Source organism: Poecilia reticulata, chromosome 2 (assembly GCF_904066995.2).
Source record: "Poecilia reticulata chromosome 2, P_reticulata-male-v2, whole genome shotgun sequence".
NCBI lineage: Eukaryota > Metazoa > Chordata > Actinopteri > Cyprinodontiformes > Poeciliidae > Poecilia > Poecilia reticulata.
In genome coordinates, this window is record NC_088831.1 from 29,918,905 (window position 1) to 29,944,208 (window position 25,304).

Here is a 25,304-nt window from a genome sequence, read left to right on the forward strand (position 1 = left end):
CAGAATTTGTAGTTGATTTTCAGAAACAAAAAAAATCTGAGTAAGGGTGCCAGGTGTAGGTGAAAATCATAACACAGCAGCTTACCTGCAGCCCAGTCCACAGCAATGCCTCGTATCCCGTTGCGTCCTATTCCAGATGTGACCACACTGTGTAATCCTGAGCCATCCGGCTTTATACGTCTGACCCCGTTTTGTATCATCACGGTGCTGCTGAAGTCGCACCAGTAAATGAAACCAGAAGCCATGTGCACGTCGATGTGGAGAGCGTTGCGGCCTGTAAGGGGAGATTTCAAAACTCAGCAATTCAGTTGGTGTTTTATTGAAGAAGAACCAAAGCACATTGCACGGGTCACACATTATGTTTATAACATGGTAAAAGTGGCTTACCTCTTCCAGCCACGGGGACCATTGCCTCAGAGTGATCCGAGCCTTCAAGACTGAAGCCTTTTATAGCAGACAGAGTGGAGATGACGACGTAGGACTTGTAAGGGGCACAAGTCTGGTTGTCTGCGTTTAGCTTAAAACCTGTCGCACATGCACAGGTAAAAAAACCTCGTGGTCGAGGAAGACAGAGCTGCTCACACGCTCCCATATTGTCGGAGCAGCCATTAGATGTACCTGCAGATGCTGAGTTTAGGAAAAAAAAGTGTTTTAGCAAGTCAAAGCTTTCCAAAACAGAAATCAGCCACAAGACTGAGAAACTGAGAAATAAACGGTGAGGAGTTTTGTCACTCACTATCTCTAAAATGAACTTTTAGGACTCTAAGTCCCGACAGGTTGTCTCGCATCACAACCCTGTTGGCACCAGTGGACTTGTCTACTCGTTCAATGACCTCAAAGTCACGATCGCTGAAGAACAGGTAGTTCTGGTAGACGGCCACACCCCAAGGGTGGGAGAGACCCGTCACTATGGTGATGCGGTTGCTTCCATCTGGATCCCCACGCTCAATCTGAGGCAGTTTGATCAAAAACACAAGCAAAATGTTTTCAATGGGTGTTTACATCAAATTGAAACTACACAACACGTCTTATAAAAAGTTTAGAGAGAAGAAACAGAATAAAAACTGACTTTTCCAGTGCCTGTGACAGCCCAGTACAGCTTGTTCTCTTGGATGTCCACAGTGAGGAACTCAATGTGATCAAGGTTGTTGGTGTAGAGCGTGACCGGGTTCATGCCATCCATGTCTGCAGCTGCCACCTTGGCAGGGATGCCACTTTCTGTTCCCTGGTCTGTCCAGTAAAGTTTGCTAGATAAAATTAAAAATAAATTGAGTTTATTTTTTTATTTTCATGTTTAAAAACGCAAAATTTGCAATCATATCATTTATGCACTATCAAATACTTTTAATGAGCAACAACAGATAGCGTCAAAATGATTGGAAATTCTCTTCCTTTATCCATACCATAATGAATGCCAGTTGTGGAGAACTACTCGTGTTTTCCCTTTCTCTTGGTTATAAAACAAAAGATCAATTTGGCTGCTTGGAAGCACTTCTAGTTGTAAAACGCAGTCACAGTGTGGAAATTCTCACCATCACACTTAAGGTAAATACTCCTCTAAAACCACAGTTGGAATGCTACAAACATCATGTGAATGAAGCAGCTGACTGCCTGCTGCTGTACACACATGCAGAAAACTTAATAAAGCAGCTAATAGCTAGTAAGACTCCCAGTGTTGATCTATAAAGTTCAGGAAGGCAAAATATATATAATTAAATCAGTTTAGTGAAACTGGTGTTTATTCTGTATTTATGTTTTTAAGTGTCAAAATAAATTTTAAAGTAAATAAATGTCATATATGACATTATTATAGATTATACATGCTGTATCATTAGTGTGTAGAGCAGGGGTCCCCAAACCTTTTCCTGTGAGGGCCACATAACTTTTCCCTTCTCTGGTGGGAGGCAGGAGTCAGTTTGTAACAGATAAAGTGTGACGATTGCAGGAGTGCCTAAATGTAAACATTTATTTTTTTTCCAGAAAGCACAATCAAATAACATTCTCTGGATTCTTCACAGAAAAAATCCAGGAAGGATTATAATCCGTATTTTCCGAACTATGAGCCGCACCGGACTATAAACCACAACCCCAAAGTTGTTTTTTAAAACAGTAAACATACACGTATAAGCCTCAGATATCTCTGCCGCTCCAGGTTTTTCACAAAGATGCAACAGCAGCAGAGGGGGGCGGACACCCAACATTTGAGTCATAACAGTTCAATTGAATATCACATTTATTACGGTTGAAAAAGAAAAAGTTGCCAAGTTTAGATTTAACTGAACTGATTGCGGTAGTTTCCGAACGGTAACTGTAACAGTAAAAGTGCTGATCCTTCGTGTTGCTACTAGCACATGCTAAATGAAAATGGGCGCTTTCTTCTTCTTCTGCTGCTTCTTCTTCTTCTTCTTCTTCTTTAGATTTCAACAGCAGCTTGCATCCATTATTGTTGCACTACTGCCATCTATTGGATCCTAATATCTATACCTCAAGTTCTCATAATGATCCCAATATTATAAAAAAAAAACGAAAAATCTTCTTTTTCCCCTCAATGCTATTTAACTGATCAACAACATTCTCAAATTTCAATTCCCTATTAAAACCTAATTCCGTTTTAATGGGCGTTTTCTTCTTTTATTTCCAATTTTGACTTCCAATGATTCACTTCCTGCTAAAGAGCCCCCTGGTGGTTGAAGAAAAATCCACATATAAGCGGCTTATAGTCCGGAAAATACGGTCTATGAAAAAAAATCTGAATGCTCTCTGGTATTGTTCAGGGGGCCGGACCAAATGTGGAGGCGGGCTAGATCCGGCTCGCGGGCCGTAGTTTGGGGACCACTGGTGTAGTGTGTTAATGCTGCGGTACTGTGACACTGAGTTGTTTTTACTTTATCATATCTGCATAACTGGATTTGTGACATGTTTAGTTTTAAAGAAAAATTATTTCCCTCCGGTTATTGAACCCACAATGAGAAAGAAAAGCTCTTGTTTCTTGACCATAAGCTTGTGGGGTTTTAGATGGCAGCAAGTCTTGTTAAGATCTCTCCTGAAGCCAACCAGATGGATGTTGTCAGGGCTCAGCAGCAGTGGATTTGAGCGGCGGTGCCAGGACGGTGTTAAATGGGGCTTACCCACGTGCCGGATCCACAGCGATGCCAACAGGACTGCCAGCGCCGGTCGGAGAGCCGTTGTTTGTGATTATAGTTTTCCTGTACTGTATGTCTCCTCTCAACTTTAAAACCTGGCCAAGCCAAAACAAAGAAGTAAGCAGACAGATAAACAAATGAATGAACGACCAAATGCGTTAATCTCACCTCGATAGATTGTGTAGCTGGGTTGGTGTAGTACAGATTCTCCGTGATCCAGTCCAGGGCCAGGCCAACAGGAGAGCCGAGAATGGCTGCGGGGGCAAACTCCGTCCTGTTTGTACCATCTGACTTCACCCTGTGGATCTCTCCCTTTTGGACAAAATTAGACATATTAACCTCACCAACCGCTTAACATTAATGGCTTGTTTGGATCAGGCTAGAACTAGCTCCACATGTTTTGAGCAAATGAACAAAAAAAGCTGTGGTTTGTTTGTCAGTCTGTTGTGTTGATTGAGATGGACTCACAGGGTGTTCCACCCAGTAGATAGTCTGTTCCTTGTTATCGAAGTCAACATCGTAGCCGTTGTGAAGACCAGCAACTGGAACCATTGCATCATTGCTCTTGTCCTCTGGGTTTAGTGGAATACCGTAGATGATGCTGTCTCTCACAACCACCAGAAAGGGATCCTCAACTAGCGGAAAATAAAAACTAGTGTTAATTCTGTCAACAAAAATTTGTCACCACAATCTTTTTTTCCTGAAGAAAACAAGATAAAAACTACATTAAAGCTCTCCCCAAGAGACCAGATTTACAATAAAATGACTGATATTCTTACAAACTGATAGAAAAAATACAAAAATGTTAGAGGGAGATGCATTCCTTTCAAATCTGATATAAATCATGTGGAAAGGCAAGAAAACGTCAACAAAATTTATTGTTTTGGGCAGAATGAATTAAATAAACTGAAATATCAAGCACCAACGTAGTCACAGAAAAACTGCAAGTATTTATATTCATTGTTCAGGTAAAACAGGTCTAATGTGATGTGGCATCTACACTTTCTCAAAGTCTGCTGAATTTAAAATTTAGATTAAAACTAAAATGACTATAGATGTCAACTAAAACTAAAACAAAGGGATTTTGTTGAAAAACTATAACAAAAAAATGACTCAAACATTTCAGCCAGAAATAAAATTTATAAAGATGCAACTTTATTCACAAACAAGAACACAATTTAAGTGCAAAAAGAAATAAACAAAAAAAATAAAAAATTTGTAAACAGATCCTTTAGTAAAATTAGGCATAGGTGTTCAGTTGCTTCCTACGTAAATATTTGGTGCAAATTAGGGAACTAAAGCTGGAGGACCTTTATCTATAAAGAGGATTGACTGGTGAAAGCCGGTTCCACAATCTGATTTGCTTTGTCATCAGAGATTAGAGTCAAAGAATAGTTGTAGGGCATTTTCATTCTTGGATAATCATTGGCTTCAGGGAGAGATTGCCGTCTGCTTGGTTTGTAGGGGCTGAAACCTGAGATGAGTCAAGCTGCTGACCTAAGGTGGACTCCTTAGACCTTGCATTAAAGGTCCCTTGTCCTCTTGTTTCCATGAAAGACATGGTCATATGAGTCTCAATATTTATAACCCGAGCAGCAGGTTACAAGAAAGTCTAAATAGGAGGCTGTTGACAGGTACCTGATTCAATCTATGCTACAGATATGCTGTTTAAAAAAGATTTCTGCTCTTACAAACACTAAGACATCTCTATGTACAGAAAGCATGCAAGAATCAAATTGGGAGTAAGAGTTTTTTTTCTTTCTCATGAAAGTAATCACTGCTGAGATGAATACTTGATGACTATTTCAACTTATCAGCAACATTTGACCACGCTTCCTTTTTTTTATCAATTTAAGTGATGAGTGTTTCCCTCCTGTTGGCAGCCTGCATACCTCTGGCACAGGTGAACTGGTCAGCCGCCAGAGTCCAGCCGGAGGGGCAGGCGCATGAATAGTATCTTGGTCCCACAGCAGAGAGTAGGCAGATATGAGTGCAGGCGCTCCCCAAGCAGTGATTTATCCCTACAAATTGAAGAGAGTCATCTTAGCTGGATCTCGCGAGTTATAGGACATATTAGTTACAGCTGAAATGTAGCCACAGCAAACATTAATGCAAAGCAGATGCAGTCAAAAGCAGACATTTACATACTCTACTTAAAAAAAGCCACACAAAATCCTTTTCTTGCCCACTGTCTGATATTAAATTTAAGATTAATCTAAATCCTGTTTTACATGAGAACTGCCTACAAATAGTACTTCAAGTATTTATACTTGCCAATAATTAGAGGAAGTAAATAATTAAGACATATTTTTAATTCAAAAGATTGCATTCAGGATCACTTTGCCACTTAAGCAATTTGGGAAAGCCCAAATCTTACAGCTTTGTAAGATTCGGATTTGATAGATTTCATCAAATAATTTATCTACACTTCAAAAAACAGCATCAGTTCAAACAACTTTACTGAAAAGCTAAAGATGGGAGCACAAGATTTATAGCTATGCCTGTCCTACACATCAAACTAAATTGCACTTTCATAAAACACTACAATACATAAAAAAATCAAAACGTATAACTTTAAGTATAAATCACAACAGAAACATAAAAGGACAAAAAAAACTATCCAAAACCAAAGCTCATACAACAAAATTAAAATTTGAAGTTATTTATCCTTTTAACCATCAAATATTTTATTTTCCATCAATTTTTGACAAGACTCTGATAGGTTAATAAACACCATATGAGTTATACAGAGGCACACCAACAAGAGATCAGGATCTTAATTGTTGGCATCCACATGTCTAGTTAGGTAGATACAATTACCTGAAGCTGGATATGTGTATCCTAGCAACATTCAGCCATCTCTAGGACCAGTTCTGTGTCCCAGAGATGAAAATGTTTTCACCTGAGATGAGTTGTACTGACATGGACTGAAAAACCATTGAGCAAATAAGAAGCTATTACTCTAAACTAAATTGCACTTTGCAAATGAACACGTGAACTTTACATTTTGGAGAGATGTTCTTTTGTGTGATAAAACAAAAATCCGCTCTGTTACATTTGGAAGAGAAAGAGGGACGTTAGTGAGGCTAATTCACGTCTGTGAAGTGCAATTGTGGCAGCATCATGCTGAGTTGGTGCAATACTCAAAACAGATGACATCATAAGGAAAGAGCACATCTGGGTTAAGCAGCATGTTGGATACTGTTGCCATACCTGCCGGTTGCCTGGTTGGATGCACTGCCACTAGGCCCATTGGCTGAGGGAGGTTGAACAGCATCACTGTCTGGTTCTCCCCATGCCACTTATGAGCTCGCATCACTCGGTTGATGTATCTGTCGGTCCAATAGACAAAATCCTCAAAAATGGTAATTGCGTGGGGATGTTGCAGTACCTTTTCATAGAGAGCAGCAGAAGAAAAAAAAAAGGTGTCTTACACATGCTATTCAAAGGTATGCTCAGTGTATTCTGCACATGCTCCTCTTGAGAGAAAGACTACGACCTCATACACTTACCAAGTCGCTGGCAAGGACTTGTTTTCTGTTGTTGCCATTGTAGTCGCAGTAATCAATGAAGTCCAAATAGGCATCAGCAAAGTACAGCAAATTATTTGGATAGTCGATGGTTAAACCATTGGGCCAGTACAGTTTGCTGTTTATGATGACTGTCCTGAGTTTCCCATCCATGCTTGCCCTCTCAATGCGGGGGTTCCTTCCCCAGTCAGTCCAAAACATCAGGTGAGCGCTGCAAAACAGAGACAATCTTTTTACTGCCGACTCTTTCTATGCTGTAAAGCAGGGGTCCCCAAACTACGGCCCGCGGGCCGGATCCGGCCCGCCTCCACATTTGGTCCGGCCCTCTGAACTATTGATAGTTCAGGGGGTCGGGGGGCTGAGAATATTCAGATTTTTTTTTTCATTTGTATTTTCTGGACTATAAGCCGTTTATATGTGGATTTTTCTTCAACCACCAGGGGGCTCTTTAGCAGGAAGTGAATCATTGAAAGTCTGGTTACCTCCGCCAACATTGACGGAAAGATTTAAGAATTGTCAGCCGATTCTCCAAACCTCTGTGACCAGAGCTGATAAAAGTCCAACAGGGTCGATCGGTTCGTGTGTCCAAGGCAGGAGCAACACGAACCGATTCCAGTAACGAACATCCCGATTCAAGAGGATAATCCAGTAAAACCCCCAACATAGCGGGAATTTAGAAAAACCAAACACGGATGACGATGTAGAAGCAATAGTGATAGTTTGTGGAGTCATTTTAAGAGATAAAAGATGTAACAAAAAGAAAAGGCGGTGGATAAAAGACGACGGGAGCAGCCGCTCTATTTGCTGCACAATGATTTGGAGGTGAATATGTTTTTTCATAGTTAACATTTTTAACTGAATAAACATAATAATGACCTTTTAGATCTAATAATAAACATTTCCACATATCATCTCCGATATCCACGGGACTCAGTTGTGCGATATGTCAGCTGCTTGGGATTCCCCTCTGTTCTTACGTCACCGCGCTTTTTGATTGGCTACCTGTCACATTCAGCAGGTTGTATTCTCGTTCCCAGTCAGGGAAAAACCAACAGGCTGCGATTAAAGGGCCAAGACAACCCAAATAGGGCATATTCAGTATTTAGTGGGAACACCAACATGCAGAAGCCTTATCTGACTGTTCATTCCCCCTCCCTCTCTTCCCCCCGGGCCGCAACAAAATGTCCACGTCTTGACGGTCCGCGGTAATAAAAATGTTGACCACTGATTTAGCACGTGCTAGTAGCAACACGAAGGATCAGCACTTTTACTGTTACAGTTACCGTTCGGAAACTACCGTAATCAGTTCAGTTAAATCTAATCTTGGCAGCTTAGCACATTTTTTCATGTCACAACCATAAAATTCAACAATATTTGGATGGGGTCTTATGTGATGGATCAACACTAACATAACTGTGAAGTAAAAGGAAAATGATGCACAGCTTCAAATTTGTTTCACAAATAAAATAAAACTCTTTTACAAATGAAAAGTAAATGAATACCTATTTACCTTGTTTACTCTGACACACCTGTTATACAGCTCTGGAAAATTAAGAGACCACTGCAAAATAATCAGTTTCTCTGATTTTACTCTTTATAGGTATATGTTTGAGTAAAAGGAACATTGTTATTTTATTCTTTGAACTACTAACAGCATGTCTCTGAAATCCCAAGCAAAAAAATTTTAATTTATTTGCAGAAAATGAGAAATGTGGTCAAATTAACAAAAAAAGATGCAATGCTTTCAGATCTCAAATAATGCAAAGAAAACAAGTTCATATTCATTTAGAAACAATAATCCTAATGTTTTCACTCAGGAAGAGTTTGGAAATCAATATTTTGGTGGAATAACCTGAATCAGGAAGAATAGTTCTTATTGAAGCGTGTTTACAACTTAAAAAAGGTCCAGTCAAAGCCCAGACCAAAAACAAATTGAAAATCTGTATCAAGAATTAGGAACTGGTGTTCTCCATCCTATTTCTCTGAACTTAAACTACTTTGTAAAGAAGATTGGGCAAAAATGTAAAAGATGTGAAGACTCCACCTGTGGACAAATTCAAATCCCATTTTTGTTAGCCTAACTTTTTCTAAGCCTAATTTTTGATTTCCTTCCACTTCACAAATATGTTGTGTGTGATGTCTGTGTTGGTGGTGTGACAAAATGTGAAAATGCTTAAAAAAGGGCAAAATACGTGTTTCTGACCTGTCTCTGGGATCCACCACCAGACCTCGAGGGTTGGTGACATTTTCACTAACTAAGACGGTCCGGTGTGTGCCGTCCAGTTTAGACACCTCAATTGTCTCCAGGACGTAGTCGGTCCAGTATAAATTCCTGCCCACCCAGTCCACAGCAAGGCTCTCTGTCACAGTCACTCCACTGTCAAATATCTGTACACAAGATATAATCTTAAATTAAATTAACTTATTTCTAAGAAAAGATAGCCTAAGATTCTAAGATAACCGACTGAAAGGGTTTTACTTTTACTTTTTATTTAACTCTTTAATACTTTTGTAAAGCTGTTAATGTCAATACAATAAATATTTCTACTGTGGAGACTTTAAAGATGGAAGCAAAAAACAGAAAAAAGGAATTGAGGAAGAAGGGAAAGGAAATGAAGAGAAGAGGAAGGAAGGATGGACATAAGGGAGAAAGAAAGGAGAAATGGAAAGAATGGAAAGAAGAATAGAAGAAAGTCCACAAGGAGAGAGAGGTGGAGGTAGAAAAGGTACAAGGGAGGAAGACAGGAAAGATACAACAGTAATGAGGTAAATAAGGATACAAAAAATGAAGAAGAGAAGGAATAATACAGTTAAAGAAGAGAACAGGGAATCTTTTATGCTTGTTTTTCCACATTTATCCAGACGTGGAACATCATTTCGAAATCAAAATCCATCGTTTTCCAGACTTTAATGTATGTTTAATTTTTCCCTGTGACTTACCACAGTTCTCTCACTGCCATTTATGTGAGAACTCCAGATCCGGTCCTGGCTGGTATCGGACCAGTACACACAGTCCAACACAGAGTCAAAATCTATAGCCACGATGTTGCGTCCGTCTCGAATCAGTGACCGGATCACATTCGGTTGAGCGCTTATTTCATCTTGGATAATCTGATTTCGACTGGCCACAAGTAGAAAGGCTTGACGAGAATCTAGAAAAAAAAAAAACACAACTGAACCCAGTTACTTGGTATGTTTATTTCTAATAAAAACACTTATCAGTTTGTGTGCGTCTTGTCTTGAGTCCCCGGTAGTGCTTAAAAACAAGGCTGTGTGTGTGAGTGTTGACAGCAGACACACAAGAAAACTCTTAACTAGACCCTACTCAAATGTCTGTCCTTTGGGAATGCACTTTTGTCCAAATAATGTCCTATTGTATTGCAAAAGCTTTCAGTCAGTTATCTGTGAAGGAAGAGGAGTTCATGTCAGGCACGCTCCCCTTATAAACAGCCCTTTGTTTGTGATTATGTCCTAATTACTGCGGCGATGGCCAGTGACTGACATATATGTTATTTGCCTTATCTTTTGAAATCAGAGCAGCAAAGAAACACAAGAAAGAAGAAAGACAGTGTGTCTGTCTGGAGGCCTACGGGCCAAGTTCCACTTATCCCCCCCCCTCAGCTGGACGAGTGGAGAAATCAGATACATGTCTGATTGGCGAAAACATGTATCACAGCAGAGCCGATATATTTCCTTTCATAATGAAATTATTCAAGTTATTTAAATCTTAAGGGATGAAGAAACTACACTCCAAAGGCTGGAGACATTTCTCCCCTCACCTGAAGCCTTGCAGGTCCGTTGGTCTGCTTCAAGCGTGTAACCGTCCTGGCAGTGGCAGCGAAACGAGCCTCTCTCGTTAAAGCAGTGCTGGCTGCACAGTCCTGGGGGATTACACTCGTCTATATCCTCACACGTTTTGGAGTCGTTGCTGAGCTGATAACCAACAGGGCACGTGCACTGGGCCCCAAAAGGCCCCTGTATGCAACCATGAGTGCAGCCAGCGTTGTTGTCAGAACAGCTCTCTTGGTCTAAAAGCAAGAAAGGGACTATTAAGAAGAGACCGTCTTAAAAATTATGACTTTTCAGTACATGCTGTGTTAATGATGGAGGAAAAACATTAACAAAGCAAAATGCTACGGCACATCCTTAGAATTGCTGTCCTGGGCCAAAGCTAGGTTACAAATGGTGATTGTTGGAAATTTGCGACATAATCGATGACCAATGACATTGCATCTGTTAAAAACGAATCATAGCTACTGGCAGCATTTCTACCAATGATTGAGAGTTTCTTCCTACCTGGTAAAGGTTCATCTGAAAGTTGGAAGAGAGGCAAGAGGAGGTGGGGGGGGGGGAAATCACAGATAATTTTCAGGTCAGTGCAGGACAAATCAGACATGCTTGATTCAAACACAAGAACACAAACATTAGCAAGTGACTTTGAACACGATTTTTCTGTGATATGAAGCAGCTGCTTTTAAAATATTACAACAATTAGAAAAGTGTCAAATTAAACAAAATCAGCTTGAAGTAGGTTGTTATTGTGTTTGTCATTAAATGGATGAGTGTTACTGGAAAAACAAAACAATTATTTCTTAATGTACAAGAAACATCTTCAGTCAATGAACTGTGTCAAATGAGCATAAAAACATAGAAAGAATATGAATTGTATTTTATGTCATTCTTCAATAATGAAGCAATTATTCTTGTGATTAAATACTGTATGACATGAGCTCAGGCGATCACATGTTTTAAAATTGCTTCAAGTTATTGCTGAAAGAGAGGATCCGATTAGGTTTAACTGGGCTGGACAGACAAATGGTCGCTTTAGCATATATAGAATTAATTAGATTCGCTCTGCAGAAATAAAATAATTCAATGTTTTCTTTAAACAAGACTTTGGTGCTGTTCTCAAACTGAAACAAGAGTAACAAAATGAGATCAACAACAAAAGGTTTACCTTGAACCAAAAAAAAAGTCTAATTGTAAAAGAAATCAATATTGAAAATGCACCCAGAAATAATGGTTTATTGGTCAAAACTAAAATACTGTCCAGTTAGTGAGTGTGCCATAACTAAGCACAAACAAGTTGACACACAGCCAGATTTCTACAAAATTAGTAAAACTCTAACAAAATCAGAGGTGAATCTTTTGGAAGTTCTTTGTATGATTTTTATATTTTCATTTAACACGTTAGTTCTAAAATGTTACATTTTCACACGACTACTAATGCTATGTACAGCTTATGAGATGTCATGATACATGGGAAGGGGGTGGAAATCATTGTTGTGTGTAAGGTGAAAAAAGCTGAGGATACAACTTACTGCAAAGCGGAGACTCATCAGCGCCGTTGGGACAGTTGGGTGTGTTGTCACACACTGTGGTGAGATTGATACAAACACTGTGACCAGGACACTGCCACTGCCAGCTTGGACACCGGAAAGGCGGCGTGGGACAATCTCTTTCATCGCTCATGTCTCTGCAGTCGTTGTCTCCGTCACAAATCCAACTGCGTAAGACGCAGTTTCCATTGTCACAGCGGAAGAGAGAAGATGGGCAGGTCCGGGGAGGACAGGCGTGGTGTTCATCGCTGCCGTCCTGACAGTCTGGATGTCCATCACATTCCCATGATGACGGGATACAGCTCCCATCTGACTGACACTGAAACTCATTGTCATGATGGCACATCCCCGGGGGCCTGGTAGCTAAAACAAATTGGGACACGCCGCAAAGACATGGGTCAAAATTGTTTGACAGTGAGATGTCCAACATGGATGTCAACTTTTGGCTGGATGTCCAGGTCATGGCTTTTAAAATGATCTGTACTGGAGTTCCTGGACAAAACGTCAACTCTTTTACCTGAGGTTGGCTCACTGGCTGTGTTTGTGTCAACTGCATCACCAGCAAGCAGAATTTTTAAAACCATTTACAACATCTTTTTGAGTCAGAGTCAGAGTTTTCCCATTACAAACTAAGGATTTTTCACCTTTTATAATAACGTTCATATTAAAAGAGATAATGACGTTCATCCCCATTAGTGTCAACCTAAAGAGTCATGCAAGAACCAAACAAACGGTGGTGGTATATGGTAGTACTATGTGCTACGTAGATGTTGTGGTGTACTATTATTGTTTTTTTTTTATGTATTCATCTGCAGTTGTTTTTGCTGTCTGCAAAGCAAATTGTCTCTTGAGTTTATTTGATCTAATCAACTCTTAACTGCTCAGATGTCCTCCAGCAGAAAACACAATGTAAACATTTTTCATTCAATTTGAAGTCTTTTAACCAAAAATACCAACTTAATGAAGGAAGAGAGCATCTTTTTGAGTAAGTTTTGAGTGCACATGATTAACTGGAACTGCACAGAAAAATGAGTTATTGAGTTATATCAAAATAAAGATTAAACATGTTAACGTTTGGCTCCATATTAAAACTTCACAATCACAACACGAAGGAGCATCACTTAATGCTCATGAGGTTAGAGGAATATCCCATTACATCCTTATTAGCTTTGACTTGATTAAGCATTGCCCTGTGGGTTCTTCATCAGTCTACCTTTGAATGACAGGGATCAATATCTGTGATCAAAAAAACTGATCAGGACATTCTTATAAATGTTCTTATAATACTGAGCAATAACTCAGCAAGATAATTTATGACCGCTAGGAGAATCAAAAACACTTACGACAGTTTTGCTCATCAGAGCGATCGCTACAATCGAAGACGCCATCGCAGCGGTAGAAGGAGTTGATGCACTGGTGGCCGCTGCCACACTTGAACTCACTCACAGTGCAGTTGTAGACTGAAAAATCCATAACAGTGCTGATAATTAATATACCTCTTGTTATGCAATACAATTTAAAGAGCCTAAAAAGTAGATGCTGAACTGTACAAAGGGACTGATCTTTAACAATTTATTCTGCAAATGTGTTTCTGATTTTATAAATGAATTCAAAGCTTTCATTCATTAGAATAAGCGTTAGGGAGAATGTCCTTTAATGGGTTTATAGATTTGAGTCAATTAAAATTAAACCTGCTTAAATATATAGTTGAAAATGGGAAATATTATATGCTTTGCATAATTGCAACACAAGATCAGCAACTACTCACTGCATCCCTGCTCATCTGCTCCGTCCACACAGTCTCTGTCTCCGTCACAGACGTAGTTGGGGTCTATGCATCGGTGGTCAGGACACTGGAACTGTCCTGGGTGGCACGTACTGCCCAGATCTGGATAACATAATTGTAAAATACAAATATTAGCCCTTTCTTTAAATTTGTTTGTGACATAACACAAGGAAAGAGAGTATTTGAGGTTTTCAAATCCACAGGCATGCCTCCAATTAAACTCAAAGATTAATTAATTTATCAGAGTCCTACAAAAACATAATCCCATAATCTGATTTTACCCAAAACCATTAAATCTATAGTAATATCAGTGTATGGGAACTTTTTCAGAAATTGAAAAATCTCTTTAAAAATCTTTCATTATTTTAGTATGTTGTAAAAAAAATAGATACATTCAGTCATCCTAAATGACACAGAACAAGAAAAGCTTAATCTATTTTAATGTTGGATTGTAATGGGAAAAAATTATACAATACATGTACACATTTGGTTTTATCTGTTTTCCCCAGAAGCTGGAGATAGGCACCAGCACTCCTCCCGACCCCACAAAGGGACAAGGGTGTAAAGAAAATGGATGGATGGATGTTTAACAGGGAAGTGTGAATTACTTATTAAAACTTAATTTAGCTAACAATTAAAGATGTTTCAGTTACATTTTGTTGTAGAAACTTTTATGATGCCAATGATTATCATATATTTTTCTAAACTGTATTTCAAGAACCGTTGGAATTTTCTTCTATTTTCTTCTATTAATTTACAGCGAGTGTTTCTACACGTTTAACAGGGGGTGGCAATAACTGTGATGGGGGGCTTTTATAGATACGTACAGCAGTCTGCTTCATCGGACCCGTCTCCGCAGTCGTTATCTGTGTCGCAGCGCCACGTGTGCGGGACGCATCGGTGGTTGGCGCATGTGAACTGATTGGCGGGGCAAGTTCCTGGCACCCGTGTGGGGCAGTTGATCTCGTCGCTGTTATCAAAGCAATCATTGTGCCCGTCGCAGCGCCACCCTGCTGGCACGCAGCGCTGACTCGCACAGGTGAAGGCCAAGGGGGAACAAGTAGTGTCTAGAAGTCAAAAAATAAGCTGTTTTTTTAATGAACTTTACCAACACAAACCCAAAAAATTACATGGAAAAGATTTAAATAAGTCAGATTACTGTTTATTCCACAATGGAGCTCGTCGGTGTTGTCATGGCAATCGTCAACACCGTCGCATCTGTAGGTGCTTGGGACACATTTGCCGTTGCCACAGGAGAAGGAGTTGGCTCCGCACTGCATTGTTGGGGGCTCGTTGGAGGGGTCCTCGACACACGTCTGCTGATTTGGTGACAGCTTCATGCCGTACGGGCAGCCGCACACTCTCTGAGAGTCCGGCGCTGGGAAGCAGAAGTGGCTGCAGTCTCCGTTAGGATTTGCCTGCCTGTTGCAGAGGTTAGCACCTGCGAAGGGAGAGTCGGGGGTAATTACCAGGAATATGACTGATGAGAGCGAGGTGAAGTCACGCATGAACGAGAAAGTGAGAGGAACAGAAAATGAATCTACTGACCGATCTGAGAGTTGGAGTTGAAAGACTTGACATGCATGATGTGGCTGATTCCTCTCCTAATAACTACCATCTGCCCGCCATCGGTCTTGCGCACACGGACAATGCCACCCAGGCGCCAGTCAGTGAAATACGCAAAGCCTGAAAGGAGCAGCAGAGCGTGAAATATGCTACAGTATCTTTCATCGCCTCCTGCAAAATGCAATTACTTCTTTGATGTGATTATGATAAAAGTTAAAAGAAAAAAATATTCAAGCTCATGAGATGTAAACAACTTGCCTTCGAAAATGGTAAGGCCAAAAGGATGTGAGATCTGGGTTATGCGGTCCAAGGAAAGCCTGTTTTGTCCATTAAAGTTGCTGTGCTCAATCTTGTCGAAGAAGGCATCCACCCAATACAGACGCATTGAGCTGAGCAGTGATCAAAACAGAGAGGCATAAAGTATTATAAATTATTTTTAAGAAATAAGTACCATAGGAGGAGGGATGCTAATTTGAAATTATTTCTAATTAAAACAATTAGAGATACACAGAAAAAAAGGCAGCTGATAACAAGAATCGACTAATGTCACATTTGACCGTGTCTGTATCTTTGGATGACCTTCCAGATTCGAACATCCAACCTTTTCTAATCAGTGAAAAACCTATAAAACCCTCTTCAGAGCGGCAGCTCTAACTGCAGAAAGAAAATTTAAACTTAGCAGCTGTCAACTGGAAAAACTAGAGAAGAATCTGTATTTTTTTTACTGAAGCATCAGATGTTCATTCAGGCATGGAGTTAAGACAAATCCAGTTTTGCCAGACTTTCAGTTCAGGTAAGGTTCAACAGGAACTATGCATTTAGTTAGGCTAAATGTGTCAGTAATATAAGATATGAGATGCTAAGAAGAGCTTATATTGTTAACTGTATAATTACCTTGTTTTATTCAGAAATATTAGAAATACTCTTTCAAACTACAGAGTTTTGCAACAACAACGTTCTGTCTCGCGTACAGTGTGTGCCCTGTGCACACTTTTATAAATAACTTGGCCATAATAAATTGCTGTATAACGTTATATTTAGAAAATGGAGACTTATGAGTATTGTTTGTTGGTACTGTAGGGGAAAATAAGTTGTGATTATGTGATAATAATGATAAACTCAGATGATGTTTGGAAGCACCAGAAACTAGCAGCACGACTGGGACTGTTACCTTTTCTGTGCATATCTAAAAACAGTATTTTCTTTTATCCAAATGAAAAAATGTTATAACTGTTTTGTGATGCAGTTGTCCTGGATACTTGGACATAAAACATTTGGCTCACCTCCAGTCAATTGCTAATCCATTTGGCCAGCCCAGGGTAGTGTTTACAATAGACACAGCATGTGACCCGTCACCCCAAGCCCTCATAATCTTTGCAGGACGGTACCAATCAGTCCAAAAAATATACCTGGTAAAAGAGAAAAAAGAGAATTAGTAAAAAGTCTCATTTCAACATTTAATTTAAAAAAAAATCTGAATACTAATATTAATTTAAAGTTTGTCTTCAACACGTCTGCAATGTGGAGCTTTCACATTTAAGCCAACTTCTCATTTTTAACTTCAATACTGGCCTTCATACAGAGCTAATCTCTAAGGTCTAATGGCTTTAAGACTATAGGAAATAATTGCTTGTTCTAGGTAATATTTTATTTTATTAGCAGATAAGTAGTATATTATGTTAATGAAAGGGTGAACAGCTATTACAGTGTGTAACGTAGCATAAAATGCTGATTTTGTACACACCCATAGGCATTGTGTAACAAATGCAGATCAATCAGCCGATGTAAGCTGACTAGATAATATTCAAGCTCATAACTACCCAAGCAGAAAATGACAGGATCAAGACCTAAATTGAATCTAAACAATTTATTAAAATGCAGGGGTTTTTTTGCGTAGTTCTTCAGGTGAACTCAGCATTACAACATCATTACACAGTTATGTAACACACATGTATGCTTCTGGGACCTCATTACCAACATTTCAGAAAACGTTCTGGAGATTGTTTTGCTTTACCCAATCAGAGGATGCACCACGATGGCCCTGGGGTTGTTCAGGTTCTGAATAATGGCCCTCCTGGACTTATCTGCGAGCCTCATGACGGATATGCTCCTGTATCGAGGGTCCGTCCAGTAGAGGTTTTTGGAAATCCAGTCGTAAGCCAGATCCTCCACTCCCTCCACTCTGTTGGCTGCCAGTATCTCCCTGCCTGCGCAGATCAAAGCAGTCAGAGGACTGTTTTACTCAGAGATGAAAGAGGAACACATTTAAATAAATAGGCTGTCAGCTTGCATTTTCCTCTCAGGGGTCAGACAGAAGAAACTAGAGCAACTCTTAGAACAACAGATGATCAGAGCAGGGGTGTTTCTGTTCTTGAATCCATGCACATCAACCATAGTTGGCTGTTTCTGCACTTTGGGAGAATGAAAGATGATTCCTTTTCTATCTGTCCTCATCGTGATACTCCCTTAACTTCCAAAATATCTGAGGAAACGGCATGGTACAACAATGGCAGCAAAATTACAGTATATGCTGAAAGTTTATACTCCATTGTATTGTAATGTTAGTTTAAGAGAGGCAAAAATGATTTTCACCTGTTCCATCCACCTTCTGTTTGTAAATAATATCTTTTGCCGTGTCAGAGAAAAAGATAGCATCATCTTCAGCGCTAAAATCCACTCCGACAAAGTAGGAGGGCGATCCGGTGACGGGCAGGATGATGTCCTCCTGGGAGGAGAGGTTAAAGGGGATTCCTCTCACAGCCAGCTGGCTGGAGAAAAGCAGAAACTGCCTCACAGCTGTGAGAAAGACGATAGAAGAATCCATGAGCCAAAACAGATATTTATGCCAAAGAGAGTGAGCTTTGTTTAAAAAGAAAAAAAAAGGTAGTTTAAGAAAAAGAATTGAAAGAAATCTTCACTTACCCAAACAGCGTTTGCCATCAGCATGAAGGTCATAACCAATGCGACATTTGCAGCGATAACCAAGGCCTCCATTGTCGCTCCTGTGACTGAGAACGCAAATCTGCTCACATCCACCTCTGCCCAAACTACAAGGGTTTGGCGCTAGAGAAACGGTAGATAATCCAAAATAAGAGACACATGTTTATTTTAAAATATATTCCTTAAATTTGCTGTAAAATTCCCAGTAAAATTTAAATGGCACTTTTAAAAGGTGTTAAATAAAACTACAGATGTGCTGAGAAAACCTGCTATGGAGAGGCCCCCTAGGTCACAAACTACATAAACACCAGTCCTCTTTCAGTCAGTGAATGCACCATGAACTCACTATTTTCACTTCTTGCCATTTCATATTTTTGCAGTTTTAATCATTTGAGTGCAACTTTTCAGGCACATAAAAGGAGCTGTCTTCCGAAAGGTTGGAAAGGTTTTGTTGAATGTATGAACGAGCAAAACAACCCAGCAGATACTTACTGACAACGAACCCAGAGGAGGTTCATTAAGGCTGAAAGAAAGGGTGATAAAGGCCTTCAGCAGATAACAAAAAGGTTTAATGTTTTACCAAAAGTTGCTTTGTTTGAGCATTCAACCTCTGTCTGTCATAAAACATGTTGGATTTGAAAATGTTGCCAATCTTTTTGGAAATCTCAGGGTACCATTTTCCACATTCAGTAATGAATAGACATACAGACTGTTATTCACAATGAGTAAAGCAAGTATGACTGCCCATGCTAGTACAAGATGCCGAAGATAGATAAAAATGTCAAATCTAAATAATTTTGTCCTCTTTTTCAAAATAGTAAAGCTCTGTTTCACAGTGACTTCTTTCAAACAATTGCTGACCTCTCACAGAAAGCTAGTAAGACATTTTAATATGTCTTACTAAAACAACACTCAATAACACTGAGGCTTAGCATCACTAAAATCTGTATCAGCAGTGGGCATCCCTGGCAGGTTGAGTCTATATAACTGGCATCCATCCATTCATCCATCCAGAAGAATCTTGATGAACCACATCAGCTGACTCCTATCGATATGAAGGAGTAGTTTCAATCAAACTCCCCACCCTTTCTCTAAGTCTATATCCATCACCCTAAATAACAAGGAAGCTTGTTATTTGGTATCCCAGATCTTGTTCTTTCACTCATTATCTAAATCTACTAACCATAGGTGAGAGTCAGAACATATACAAAGCAGACCAGAGCAACAAGCAAATTACTGCAGACGAACCCCTGACTCTTCCGTTCATCTCCTATTCAATGCCACCACCACAATCCATACATAAAGACTTAAACTCCCGCATCCAACAGAGCCAAATAACTACTGCAAAAAGAAAGGATGAGGTTCCCTCAACCGGATAACCTCCTCTACAAGACTTCAACTTGAAATCCTGTCCATGAAAACCACAGACAGGATCGCTGACTTTGTGAATTTTGGACACAACTCTTGCTTTGGGAATTCGAGGAACAGAAAGACGTTGAAAGTCACAGCATCTCTCATAAAATACCTCCAGGCGTGTCGAAAACCACACATCTTTTCAGGAAATCTCTTTCAAGAACTGCAAGGTGATCATGTTTAAGATTTCTGCCAGTAACAGGCTTACCTTGTGGTTGCTTTAACTGATGAATCACTGCTACTCCATGTGGGGTGTGAGACGTGGTGTAAATCACATGTGGGTTGCTGTCCGTAAACTTGTTTGCTTTTATCACGGCCATCCTGGTCCAGTCCGTGAAATAAACATTGTGCTCAAACAAACTGATTCCAAAAGGATGCGGTACCACGGTCCCCCCGTGGATTACAGTTTTTCTGTTAGAAGGAAAATGAAAAAAAAGGTAGTAACTAGAAATAAAAACCACACCTGGATCTCAAATAACTTTTAAAATGTCGTGTTTATCTTAAAGCTTTAAGAATCCAGCGTTAAAGAAGAATAAAAAACATAAACTACCTATGCAGACCGTCATAAGTTGCAGTTTCGATATAATCATAGCGGCTGTCAACCCAATAGATGCGCTTGGCCTCTATGTCGAGTGTGATACCAGCAGGCCAACCTAGTTTGCTCCCAATAATCCCGTAACGATTGGTACCATCCATGAAGGCCCGCTCAAGACCTGGCTGTCCGTTTGCTGCCTCCCAGTCTGAGAAAAACATGTACCTGCAAAATGAAAGAGGTTTATTACGGTCTCAGTTCACTCCCATGCAGAGTCTACTCCTCAAACATCTGCTTGATTTAAGGAGGCACTATCAGAGGCACTTCACTTTTTTAATTAGGCATCCACAGAAGGACAATATGTCTCTAAGTGGGTGGCATTGCCCCCACCAAAGAGCCGTGCAATAATTTGAGATAAGCAGTTCCTCTGGAGCCACCTGGCTGTCCCTCTCTCTTGAACTACACACTATAGGATTACAATGAGGGTCATCACTTACATTGCTCCTCGCTAATCTCCCTATGGCAATCTGTTAATCTCAAACAACCCACCCCCGTCATTCCATGCCAATGGAGCACAGCAGAATGTGGGGACTGGGGATGGTGGGATTAATTAAATGATGAAGAAAGGGACATGTGCTCACCCGACAGTGGGGTCCACCGCCAGTCCTCTAGGGTTTCCGAGGTTTTCAGTGATGAGTGTAACCCGGTTACTTCCATCCAGGTCCACCATGTCGATCCTGTTGACGCTGGCCTCCACCACATACAGTTTATTGTTCACCCAGTCCACCGCCAGGTTCTCAGGGTAGTCAACTGATACATTTAACACCACCTGCATGTTGGACCCATCCATTTGCACAGAAAACACCTGGACATAAGGGATGCCATTGTAGTTAACCTTATTAGTCTGGTGGTGGCCATTCCTAGTCAGAACATCACTTAAGTTTAAGCCTAGAACAAATAAACTTACACTTTTGGGTTTGCATTGGTTTCTAACAAAAGCATAACACATTAATTATCTAGAATATTCAATAACTGTTTGTGACTGCTATCTCCACATGCAAAGCAAACATAAGTCAGTTACAATTAATCAAGATACAGACATTTTAAAAAGAAGTGGCTATGGGAGTTTGTGTACTTCCTGTCAGCCGCTGAACGGCTAAAACTATAATATTCTGTAAAATCAGAACTTAAAAATTCATATGAAATTTAGCAAGTATTTATTGTATACTTTTTATTTGTACTATATCAAAAGAAAATAATAATAATACATGACTTAATGCTACAGTTTTTATTATTGAGGTCTGCACAGTGGCACATGGTTTTGTCGGCACTATGAATTACTGTTTCATTTTCATTTTTATAATATCAAATAGATTTTTTTCAACAATTTTAGTTTTAGTTTTGCTGTGCTTTTTTACTCGGATACTTTAAAACGTTTTCACTCGAGCTCTTCATGCTGTGAGCCCATGCTTAATGCCCATGCTTAATGATTATTGCAATTTTTGAATAGAATGAGTGAAACTACATATTAAATATGGACAAGGGAAACTGGGAGACATATAGCATGTAGATTGCAATATATACTTTTAAGAGAAACCATTTTCAAATCTGATTGCAGATTTGAAAATGACAAAAACCTCACTAGGATTAGCATAAACACTGAGGTGTTCAGCTCCTGAACCGTCTGCTGTACCCACTGCGATGGAATCGCTTGCTCAGTCTGCAAGCCTTGGCACTATGCAGCTGGCTGAGAGGGAGTGCTTTTAGCAGCCCTGCTTTTTTTTTTGAAACCAGATCCAGACATCTAAAAAGCAGGATTTTCAACTGACCTGCTTAAAGAGAAACCAAAGATGTGGAAATAGCCTGATAGTTTAACCTTTCTGGTTGCATTCGCATGCCCTGTTTGTGCTCTCACTACTTTTAATCTGACATGCTGCCATTGGCGTGGCAATTATGCAGAAATGCCCAGTGAGAGGCATGTCCCAGCCTTTCAGCCAAGCCATAGTGGCTTGAACCAAAAAGAAGCCCAGACTTGACCAGAACAAAGCCCTTTTAGCTTGTAAAAGAATGCTTATAAATGGACGGCACCAATGAAAATGAATACAGCATGATTAGTTCGGACAAGATCGAGTTACAAAAATTAGGTCTTGGTATGCGAACATCATACGAGCCTATCAGACAGGTTTCGAGATTAAGGCACTTGGATTCTGTTACGTCTCTGTTTCCCTTCATTGTGGGCCAGCCGCCATGGGGCCACTAGCTATTCCATTATTATAGTATCAACATTGCTGATATTTTAAAAGATAACCAAAAGAATTTGGCTACTGGCAATCTAACGCAAGAATTTACAAAGACAAAAAAAAAAAAACTGGCCAATTTAATACAATATGTGAAGCCTGTGAGGAAACAAAATGACTGAGAAGGCAGAAAAGAAAAAGCACCTTATTTTGGATGGTGTCTGTCCAGAATACCCTATCGAGATGATAGTGGAAGTCCACTCCCACAGCAATTCCTCTGTTCTGTGAATTAACCAAAGTGCGCAGGTTGTTGCCGTGGATGTCGCCTATTACCAGATCTCTGCCATTAGAGAAAACCAAGGAAGGAACTCCAGCTGCAGTGGGAAAACGATTCACAGAAAGACAAAAGTTGGCATGAATAAATTAGGATTTTCATCTTTTAATCCAACTCTGGATTGTTTTTGTTTTTTTTTTTGGTTGCTCCCCAACGACAAAAAAATCTGTATTCTGTTTAATATTATGCATTTCTCACTGAAACTTCGGAATTGTCTCTCGTAAATGATATTCCTCCCTCAGACTAAAGGAGACATAAAGGTTTTTGCTCACCACCACTCCAGCCCTCTTTTACCAGAGCTAAATTCAGACAGGTCACTGTTTGTGTAAAAACGCTCTATGTGTAACAAAGTCAAGAGACTTACTAAAGCAACATTTAACATGCAACAATGCACCAGAAAGAAAAACAGGCCCTCCACACAGAGGAAGCCAAAAAGCTAGAGTACAGACCATGCCAAAGCACTTCATTTGGATGGATCGCTAACACACTCCCAAACTGAATGTAGGGTATACAAAACAAGCCGTGAAAGTGCCACTCACTGGATATGTCTGCTCTACAGTATCGATGTTGCTCCAAAGTGTAGCCCTCTCTACAGCTGCAGCGATGGGAGCCAATCCGGTCCTCACACAGCTGATCACAGGCGCCCCACATGGAGCAGTCATCAAAGTCTTCAGCGTGATGAAATAAAAAAATAAATAAAACAAGATCAGAAACAGGGACGGTCACACTGAGAAATTAACAAAAGGGATTTTACTCAAAAGAAAGGGAAGAAAAGGGGCAGAACACAAATTTCACACTTTGAAATTGTAGAAAAGCATATAACAAGCTTGTGGTTGCAACATAACTAAATATAGAAAATGTTCAAAAGGTAAGAATACTTTTGCAACCCACTATAACTGTATCTCTTTTGTAAGAAATTTTATTTCTCCCTTCAGAAAAAAACATGCGAGGCTATGAGGCAACCTGGAATATGTAGCTGCTGCTTTGGATTATTAGCTGTAAAAGTAAAGAAGGGGTAAATACCTATGCAGGAGCGACTGTCATTGCTGTTGACAATATAGCCAGGAGGACAGGCACACACTCCTCCACCAGGGGACGCGTGGCAGTGATCCTCACAGCTCAAAGAAGCACACTTCCAGATGCCTGAATAATGGAGAAATCAGAATGTGGATGGGGATTCAGCACTTCCTCTGAGACCATACCAGCAATTTGAAGAAAAGGACAATAACTGTGAAGGTACTAACTGCAGTTGTGTCCAGCAGTGGTGTTAGTTTCATCCTCTCCATCAGGACAGTCAGCATTCCCGTCGCACACCTTATCCATAGGGATGCACAGCCCAGACGAAGGACAGGGCCACTCCCCTGGGTAACACTCCCGTGGTACATTATCTAAAATGAAATCATCTTTTACTTTTTAACACATCAATCAATCAACACCAAAAGTGTTTTTGGGTCACTTAGCATAAAGACAAGTGTAGTGCAAAAGGTTTTACAGAAGATTAAAACAGGCAAAAAATAATAATAGATACATTAGTAATAATAAAACTAAGTACGCACTGCCATGCCAAACAAAACATATGAATAAATTAAAAAAAATTTAAGTATGAGGATCTGAGGAAAAACAACCATGTGGTTTGGTGGAGGCCAAAATAAATCAATAAATGCACATAAAAACTCTAAAAACATAAGTAAGAAGAATAAAAAATAAACCTTCTAATTGTTAATTGTTAATCCCTAAAACTATAGCTATAAAAATATAAAAACATAATTAGATCTATAGCAACTGCTAAAATAGCTGCAAACTAAAATAGAAACAAATTAACTTTTACTTGCTAAGATTACTGATAACTATAAAATAACTATGAAACTGTAATTAAAATAGTTAGGAATCATTTAAAAACTATAATCTTTCTTTGCACAAAAATAGGATGAAATGCATCAGTATAATACATGAATGCAACACTTAGTGAGTTCTTACACTTTTCAAAACTATGAAATTGTTATCTAGAATTATATATATATCATAAAATAGTTAATAACTAATTCCTAAGACAAGTAAAGGAATGCAAAAAACTTAGAATAGAAAGAAAGTTTCAGATTTGCTGTATAACTACAGAAAATTATAATTAGCTTGTTTTTGTAGCATGTATTGAGAGCATGCTAAATTGTCTCCACAGGAATCCTGACCTAAAGAAAATTGTGACTAAGACATTGTTACTTTAAACTGATGCAGGGGTACTGGAGCAGTGGGGGCAAACGGGGGGCTCCTGCAGACCTTCCTTTAAAAACACACAGTCCTCCCAGCCATGTGGAGGGATTCAAAAGCCCCTTTGGGGGGCTGCACAATCTTGTGCCACAAAGAGGCATTTGAATAACACACTTAAAGGAGCGCAGGCATAGCGTCTTGACAAACCAAACCAACCATGGAGACCAAAGATGAATCAGGTTTCCGCGGCTTCAGTTCCTGCCTATTTTAGAGCTATTT

General features: G+C 39.7%; 1 protein-coding gene across 5 annotated transcripts in view; it reads right to left on the minus strand.

The window, feature by feature from the left end:
- The window catches only part of lrp2a (low density lipoprotein receptor-related protein 2a), a 56,493-nt gene that overhangs the window by 21,980 nt on the left and 9,209 nt on the right, over positions 1-25,304 (minus strand). For 3 of the 5 annotated variants that reach the window (XR_014085778.1, XM_008399864.3, XM_008399871.3), the window contains exons 8-39: positions 24,065-24,208; positions 23,844-23,963; positions 23,360-23,488; positions 22,691-22,860; positions 20,891-21,114; positions 20,268-20,474; positions 19,926-20,128; positions 18,287-18,427; positions 17,957-18,160; positions 17,379-17,571; positions 16,648-16,773; positions 15,623-15,753; positions 15,347-15,484; positions 14,958-15,239; positions 14,626-14,865; positions 13,781-13,900; positions 13,356-13,472; positions 11,995-12,375; positions 10,970-10,984; positions 10,453-10,701; positions 9,614-9,825; positions 8,877-9,061; positions 6,656-6,884; positions 6,357-6,534; positions 5,036-5,164; positions 3,612-3,778; positions 3,312-3,455; positions 3,129-3,238; positions 1,070-1,247; positions 737-950; positions 388-627; positions 86-274 (exon numbers count right to left, since the gene is read on the minus strand). Coding sequence is in view for 4 of the 5 variants with exons in the window: in XM_008399864.3 (XP_008398086.2) it covers positions 86-274; positions 388-627; positions 737-950; positions 1,070-1,247; positions 3,129-3,238; positions 3,312-3,455; positions 3,612-3,778; positions 5,036-5,164; positions 6,357-6,534; positions 6,656-6,884; positions 8,877-9,061; positions 9,614-9,825; positions 10,453-10,701; positions 10,970-10,984; positions 11,995-12,375; positions 13,356-13,472; positions 13,781-13,900; positions 14,626-14,865; positions 14,958-15,239; positions 15,347-15,484; positions 15,623-15,753; positions 16,648-16,773; positions 17,379-17,571; positions 17,957-18,160; positions 18,287-18,427; positions 19,926-20,128; positions 20,268-20,474; positions 20,891-21,114; positions 22,691-22,860; positions 23,360-23,488; positions 23,844-23,963; positions 24,065-24,208 (5,709 nt within the window). In the remaining variant the exon portion in view is untranslated. The remainder of the gene's footprint in view (positions 1-85; positions 275-387; positions 628-736; positions 951-1,069; positions 1,248-3,128; positions 3,239-3,311; positions 3,456-3,611; positions 3,779-5,035; positions 5,165-6,356; positions 6,535-6,655; positions 6,885-8,876; positions 9,062-9,613; positions 9,826-10,452; positions 10,702-10,969; positions 10,985-11,994; positions 12,376-13,355; positions 13,473-13,780; positions 13,901-14,625; positions 14,866-14,957; positions 15,240-15,346; positions 15,485-15,622; positions 15,754-16,647; positions 16,774-17,378; positions 17,572-17,956; positions 18,161-18,286; positions 18,428-19,925; positions 20,129-20,267; positions 20,475-20,890; positions 21,115-22,690; positions 22,861-23,359; positions 23,489-23,843; positions 23,964-24,064; positions 24,209-25,304) is intronic. The other 2 variants (XM_081603071.1, XM_008399880.3) reach the window with 1 other exon arrangement.